The 6,835-nt window shown below is 30.1% G+C and overlaps 2 protein-coding genes across 3 annotated transcripts; one reads left to right on the top strand and one right to left on the bottom strand.

Moving 5' to 3' along the window:
* Positions 1 to 336: 336 nt before the first annotated feature.
* On the top strand, positions 337 to 3,938 carry LOC109863189 (general transcription factor IIF subunit 2). The gene is made up of 5 exons (XM_020443407.1): positions 337 to 651; positions 1,244 to 1,263; positions 2,256 to 2,380; positions 2,445 to 2,588; positions 3,581 to 3,938. The coding sequence occupies exons 1-5, from the start codon at positions 476 to 478 to the stop codon at positions 3,737 to 3,739; spliced, it is 624 nt and encodes a 207-aa protein (XP_020298996.1). The 5' UTR covers positions 337 to 475; the 3' UTR covers positions 3,740 to 3,938.
* On the bottom strand, positions 3,821 to 6,399 carry LOC109863188 (mannose-6-phosphate isomerase). 2 transcript variants are annotated; one of them, XM_020443406.1, is made up of 6 exons: positions 6,120 to 6,398; positions 5,953 to 5,999; positions 5,568 to 5,883; positions 4,651 to 4,818; positions 4,326 to 4,528; positions 3,821 to 4,231 (listed from the first exon to the last, which is right to left on the bottom strand). In XM_020443406.1, exons 1-6 carry the CDS (start codon positions 6,376 to 6,378, stop codon positions 4,031 to 4,033), a joined length of 1,194 nt encoding a protein of 397 aa, XP_020298995.1. In that variant the 5' UTR covers positions 6,379 to 6,398; the 3' UTR covers positions 3,821 to 4,030. The 2 variants fall into 2 exon arrangements, with proteins under 2 accessions (XP_020298995.1, XP_020298994.1); XM_020443405.1 differs by having other exon boundaries at positions 5,953 to 6,399.
* Between the last annotated feature and the right edge of the window lie 436 nt (positions 6,400 to 6,835).

The raw sequence follows: 6,835 nt of genomic DNA, 5'->3' as shown, positions 1-6,835 counted from the left end.
GGTTTTTTGTTATTATATACTACAAAATATTCTTTTCCTAAAAATTTGTTTTACAAAAGAAGTGATATCAAAAAGTAATACCAAGTAAACTTTTGTACGCTATTGTATTGTTACAAAACAGTATACAATAGAGAACAATATAGAATAGAAAACCAATATGCAATAACATAATTGTGTAAGACTACGTCTTAACTTTTTTTCCGTGATTATTAACTAATCCGTACATATACATAACTATGTACTTTGGTAAGATTATATTTATTTTTAGAACACAAAGGTGTAACAAAATAAAACAATTTTTTCAAAATATAAAAAATATTTAATGCAAAAAACTTGGCGCGGTTGCATTTCAACTATAATGAAATTATTTCTTTTGTGCGGCAGTCTGATGTATAATAGCTACTCAGTAGTTTTTGTTTTAATGTAAAATATATGAATTGTAAATAGCTATAAAGCTCGCGCGTGCGCGTAGAATATGTCTATCTGCAGTTTGTATATAGCTTGCACGCGTAAGATATGTTTGTCTGTACGCTTTCGATGCAGCCACGCCAAGTTTTCTTGCATTAAATATTTTTTATATTTTGAAAAAAGTTTTTCTTATGTTACATCTCTGTGTTCTAGTAATAAATATAATCTTATCAAAGTACATAGGTATGTATAAAAGGTCTTGTAACCGTTTGCTCGATGTTTGTGCTGAAATATGCGTGTATATACAGGGTGTCCCAGAATTGGTGTAACATCTCTCGTGGACAGGTAGAAGGAGTAAAACTGAGTCGATAAGTCCTGTATCATTTTGCTAGATTCGCAATAGTTACCGAGATTTTAATTAACAAAGATCTGCAAATAAGCGTGCATCGGGCTGTCTTACGCGCGTAGGACAGCCCGGCGCGCTTCGCACAATTACACTTTAATATGTATATGTTATAGTATATACTGTTATATTAGCTCGTCCCATATGTCGCTATGGGTAACACCGTTAGCGCGCGAAGCGCACTGGGCTGTCTTACGTGCGTAAGACAGCCCGATGCATGCTCATACGCTGATCTTTGTTAATTAAGATCTCGGTAACTATTGCGAATCTAGCAAAATGATATAGGACATTTTGACTCAGTTTTACTCCTTCTATTTGTTCACGAGAGATGTTACATCAATTCTGGGACATCCTGTATATATATATATATATGTATACATCCAGCAAACAGTTCCAAGACCTTTTATTGTATATTTGTTCAATTTTCGGAAGCCTTAAATATCTCGACATAGGTATGTATTTAGGATTAGTTACTAATCACGGAAAAAAGTTAAGGCGTAGTCTTACTATGAACACAATTATGCTATTGTATATTAGTTTTCTATTGTATATTGTTTTTTAATATTGTATAATAAACGTTCAAAAGTTTATTTGGTGCTACTTTTTGATATCACTTTTTTTTATAAAACAGAGTTTTAGAGAAAGAATGTTATGTAATATATAATATTTTGTAAACCAGATTTTATAGAAGAAGAATTGTTTATATAAAATAAAAACTAAAATTTTTTTAAAAGATAAAAACAGGTCTCTTATACGAGACCTCCTACATTATACAATGTAGGAACTTTATTAACAATAATCCGCAATGTTTAATCGTGGTAACAAAAAATAATAAATAATATAAATAATATAAATAAACGTTTCGACCCTACTTGAGTCCTCTTCAGTATATATAAGTCAAAAATGTCACAATTTGATCTCGTTAGTGTTACTGTTTTTAGGACGGAATTTCTATTCAAGTAAGAACTCGCTCTCATTTGTTTTTATCAAGAACAACTATGCATTTATAACGAGATCAAATTGTGACATCTTTGACTTATATATACTGAAGAGGACTCAAGTAGGGTGGAAACGTTTATTTATATTATTTATATTATTTATTATTTTTTGTTACCACGATATTAAACATTGCGGATTATTGTTAATAAAGTTCCTACATTGCTCGTATAAGAGACCTGTTTTTATCTTTTAAATATTGTTTATATTACGAGCGTTTTTCGTGTTGATTATTAAAATTTTTTTGTATAATTTTTTTGTATAAATAAAAATAATAATGACAAAGTTTGAGTTAAGATTCTTAATTTAAATACTATACGTGCGTATATTTGGCGCCTTCTTACTTTTTTTTTTAAATATAACTTGGCATTTTTATAAAACGGAATATCCGCGTTATATACGAGTTACCTTTATTTTTTTAAAAACAGTTTTTACTGAAATGTTTTAGCGGATAATTGTTATATGAAGTTAAAATTGGAAAGTATCAAAAGAGCTTCTGTGCCACAAAGACAAGTTCAACAGTTAGATAGAGTTGTGCAAAATTTCAAGCCTGTATCAGATCACAAACATAATGTAAGCTGTATTTTTCTTTTTGTTAATGTAATTTATTGTGATTTTTATAGTCAAGTTTTTACAGATTGAATATGCTGAAAAGAAGAAAGCAGAAGGAAAAAAGATGAGAGATGATAAGGATGCTGTACTAGATATGCTTTTTGTTGCATTTGAGAAACATCAGTATTATAATATAAGGGACCTTGTTAAGATCACAAGACAACCTATTGTAAATATATATTATTTTTTATTATCGTCAGAACCTCTAATTCCAGTTACATTTCAATATTCTTTTTATAGTTTTATATTTAGTATATTTAGTTTTCAAAAACTAAATATTTTCGAAAAAAAATCCCAGAGAAGTTTAAAAAGTTCAGATAAAAAGCTCGCAAATAACAAAAGATGAGTTCATTTTCTCTTGATAACTTTTTTCATATTCAAGGAAAAATTATCCTTGAAAGAGTGTCCGGAATTAGAACTCAAGTTACTTAATTCCGGATATGATGCGACATACACTAAAGTATTTTGAGAAAGAGAAATGATCTTTTGTCTGTTGATTGGCATCTATTTAGCAAAGTTTTTTTTTACAAATAAGCTTATTAATCATGATTATGAATATAATAGTTTTTTTTACTATTCTTAGAAATAGAACAGTAAATGGGATTTAATTACAAACATGCATTTTTTTTAAGTAAGTATATATTACAATAGTTTTAGTTTTTATATATAAACATAATGAAATCAAAGACTTATACTCATTGAGTATAAATGTGCATTGTCTAAATCTTATTACTTATTTTTACGTATTGTCATGCTGTTTTCTAGATCGATTAGCATCAATTTATACGTTATTTATCGGTCATCTAGTATATTCTCATGTACCGACTGATTAACTTTAGGTAGCATTTATAGAAATGCTAGATTTACCATGTAATATTTTTTACCTTCAACATTTGTTGTGCCTTACTTTTTATAAAATTACGTATGTGGATTCTTTAGCTATTAATAGCTATTATAGCTATTATAATATTAATAGCTATTATAATATTAATTTAGCTATTAATTCAACTTCTTAAATTAAACCAAGTTATTATACAGTAGAAAACATTACAGTGATATCTCTATATGCCAGGAATTAAGAGTTCTGACGATATACAATCTAAATAATTTTAGAAGTTAAGTTTTTACTCTATTATAAAAATTTTGTTATAACAATTTCAGGTCTATTTGAAAGAAATCCTTAATGAAGTTTGCAATTATAATTTAAAAAATCCGCATAGAAACATGTGGGAATTGAAACCAGAATATCGACATTATAAAGACGAGGAAAAATCTGGAGAGAACATTTCAAAGAAAGGCAATGAATCAGAAGATGATTGACTATTTTCTTATATGTGTATATACATACATACATACATACATACATACATACATACATACATACATACATACATATATATATATATATTTACACAATTTTATTTATCAATACAAATGTATTTACTATTTCTCACTATACTAACATAAATAAAGCCAACAGATAGTGTGTGTGTAATATATACTACAATTAAAAAATATACCTCTGACAAAAAAAATTATTTAAAAATCAATTCAATATCTGTTACTTTAAATGTTGGATTATATTGCAAAGTATATAAAATAGTTGTATTGTCACACATTCGAAAATGCTTGAAACATCAATATGGGATCACTGCAGGAATATTTAATTTCTACTGTATCGTTGGCAGAAATAAACATAACAGTTCCGCGAGGAAAAATTTTGGAAGATACTTCTATTTCACCACTCATTACTAACAAAAGGCTGGCAGAATTTCGCGACTTTAGATTATGTACTGATCGCCCAGGCAGGAGCTATGAAATTTTAAGATACATATCCATATGATGGGAAAAAATTATTATAAATAAGTTTTATTAGTGACTGAAGTGACAAAATAGTAAAACTCACAATGATCTTTGCAACTGCAAACTCGAGTACTGGCGGACGAAATATTTCAGTAAATTCGTCTTCTCGGAATGATTCAATCTTTTTATTAGAAGCTGACTCACAGTCAAACGACAATATTTCGATTAAAGTTTTTACATCTTTAGGTTTTGATGTAAGCCCAGCTCTTATTACATTGTCTGAACATGCCATACACTCAATACAATCTAAAAATGTTGAATTCTCAAGAAATTATTTTAATTATAAAATATTCTTGCATTTGACTACACACACACACGTATATGTAAAATATAAATATAAAATATATTAAAGTGATAAATAATTTTACCACCAAAAAGATATGCATGAGGTACATTTGGTCCAATGTATATGGCTTCTCCTGGCTGCAATATTACATAATTAAAAAGATATATAGTAAAACAGCCTACATCTCCTGGATAATCCGTATACAAACGTTTCAACAAATCAGCTTTTATCCATTGCTTGTAAGAATCATCTAAGAGCAAATTGATAGTTATATTTTTTTTCTATACAACTGAGAAAGAGTATAGGTATTCAAAGTATTTTGTGAATTATAAATTGTAACTATATATATACAGGGTGTCCCAGAATTGGTGTAACATCTCTCGTGAACAAATAGAAGGAGTAAACCTGAGTCAAAAAGTTTTATACCATTTTGCTAGATTCGCAATAGTTACCGAGATCTTAATTAACAAAGATCAGCGAATAAGCATGCATCGGGCTGTCTTACGCGCTTCGCGCGCTTATGGTGTTACCCGTAGCAGCATATGGGAGGAGCTAATATATAACAGCATATACTATAATATATACATATTAAAATGTAATTGTGTGAAGCGCGCCGGGCTGTCCTACGCGCGTAAGACAGCCCGATGCACGCTTATTCGCGGATCTTTNTTAATTAAGATTTCGGTAACTATTACGAATCTAGCAAAATGGTATAGGACTTATCGACTCAGTTTTACTTCTTCTATCTGTCTACGAGAGATGTTACACGAATTCTGGGACACTCTGTATATATATGTGTATATATACATATATTATGTGTATATATATATATAATATTAGGAGAAAAATATTTTTAGAAAATATCACTATCCTAAAATTACAAAAATATTCTAAAATTACAAAATGCAGTACAAATTCTAAAATATTTTTGTCTTTTTCTTCAAGAATTATTTTATTTATATGTGATACAATACTAACTTTTTATAGATAAACTTATACCTTTGTTATGTAATCTGTTAATCAAATGTTCTAATTGTCTTGCTACTTCATTAGGAGTACAAGTCATAAGAGTATAAAAGCATTGTCGCAAAATATCATTGATCATTGAATCAGTTGCTCCAAGTAACAAAGAAATATTGGTTTCTCCTATTACAACATGTAATTCTGGTATGTTTTGGAGATAATCTTTTATTTCCTTGATTGGACGAAATCCACATAGTGCTTCAAAATGGGTCAAAGCTATTGCAAGTTCTGGTTTATGATTTGCATCTTTGTAAATGTTTGAATATAATGTATGCAGTTCTTTTGCTTTCTCCTAAACTCCAAGTCAAATAAATTAATTATACTATACATTTTTATAATTCATACAGAAACAAATATTTACCTTGTTTGGGTGCACTTGGATGGACAAAGCCTTATTTACAGACAAAACTTTAAAAAGAAAAGGTAAGTTATAGCCAAATATTTGTACTACATCATCACCTAACACTTTGACATTATCTTGAATATACTTATGCAAGGAAACATTTGTATCCTTGAAAAATGACGGACCATTTTCGTGAGTGCCCATCCATAATTCTGCATAAGTTTTTTGTTTATCCACTACAAAATCGGTATTAGCAGATGCCATCAAAGATGCGACAATACTGTCCATGCCATATTTTCCCCAGTTATAGTCTTTCACTGCACATTTCAATTCCATTTTAAGTAAGATGACTATGCGTATCAGTTTTATCGACAATTTTGATTTTTGACTTTTTGACTTATCGCACACAATGATATGGGCTGCGTTCAAAGAGCATTGCGTCATTGGCCACGTTCAGCAGACTGAGCAGATCAGTGATTGCTTAGTGAATCTTTAATATGATTGAATCTTGCCTTTAGATCTTCGCTGGACCTAAGTGTAGAAACCAATCATATTGAAGAATCACTAAGTGCTCACTGATCTGCTCAGTCTGCTGAACATAGTCATTGGGTGCGTTCAGACAACTCAACGGTTGAGAAATCATCACTTATGATGGGACTATTCTTCAAAATCTGCTGCGGTTCCAAAAGTATGATCCAATCAGAAGTGATTGGGTGTGTTTTGCCGAAGTTAGCGCTACGTAGCAGCTTCATGTAGCAGTTGCAACTGCTTACAAAAATGGCGGCCACTACTTAGAACAGAGAGAAACCTGAGAGCGGCCATGCCATTGTAGTTTCTTACGACGGTTTCAACCGCTGGTTTTAGCCGTATTTCCACAAAAGTGGAACTCAAAGGCCGTTCT

This window comes from Pseudomyrmex gracilis, unplaced genomic scaffold (assembly GCF_002006095.1).
Source record: "Pseudomyrmex gracilis isolate BER0280 unplaced genomic scaffold, ASM200609v1 scaffold_3513, whole genome shotgun sequence".
In the NCBI taxonomy this organism is placed as follows: Eukaryota; Metazoa; Arthropoda; class Insecta; order Hymenoptera; family Formicidae; genus Pseudomyrmex; species Pseudomyrmex gracilis.
This window is presented reverse-complemented; position numbering and strand designations above follow the sequence as displayed.

Excerpts from the sequence above, each read along its gene's own strand:
- LOC109863189 (XM_020443407.1), top strand. The coding sequence starts at position 476 with ATGTCTATCTGCAGTTTGTATATAGCTTGCACGCGTAAGATATGTTTG. Across the intron at positions 1,264-2,255 it reads CCTTAAATATCTCGACATAG|CGGATAATTGTTATATGAAG; the intron begins GTATGTATTTAG and ends GAAATGTTTTAG. Across the intron at positions 2,589-3,580 it reads AGATCACAAGACAACCTATT|GTCTATTTGAAAGAAATCCT; the intron begins GTAAATATATAT and ends TAACAATTTCAG.
- LOC109863188 (XM_020443405.1), bottom strand. The coding sequence starts at position 6,378 with ATGACGCAATGCTCTTTGAACGCAGCCCATATCATTGTGTGCGATAAG. Across the intron at positions 5,884-5,952 it reads TCCAAGTGCACCCAAACAAG|GAGAAAGCAAAAGAACTGCA; the intron begins GTAAATATTTGT and ends CTTGGAGTTTAG. Across the intron at positions 4,819-5,567 it reads TAACAGATTACATAACAAAG|ATGATTCTTACAAGCAATGG; the intron begins GTATAAGTTTAT and ends ATTTGCTCTTAG.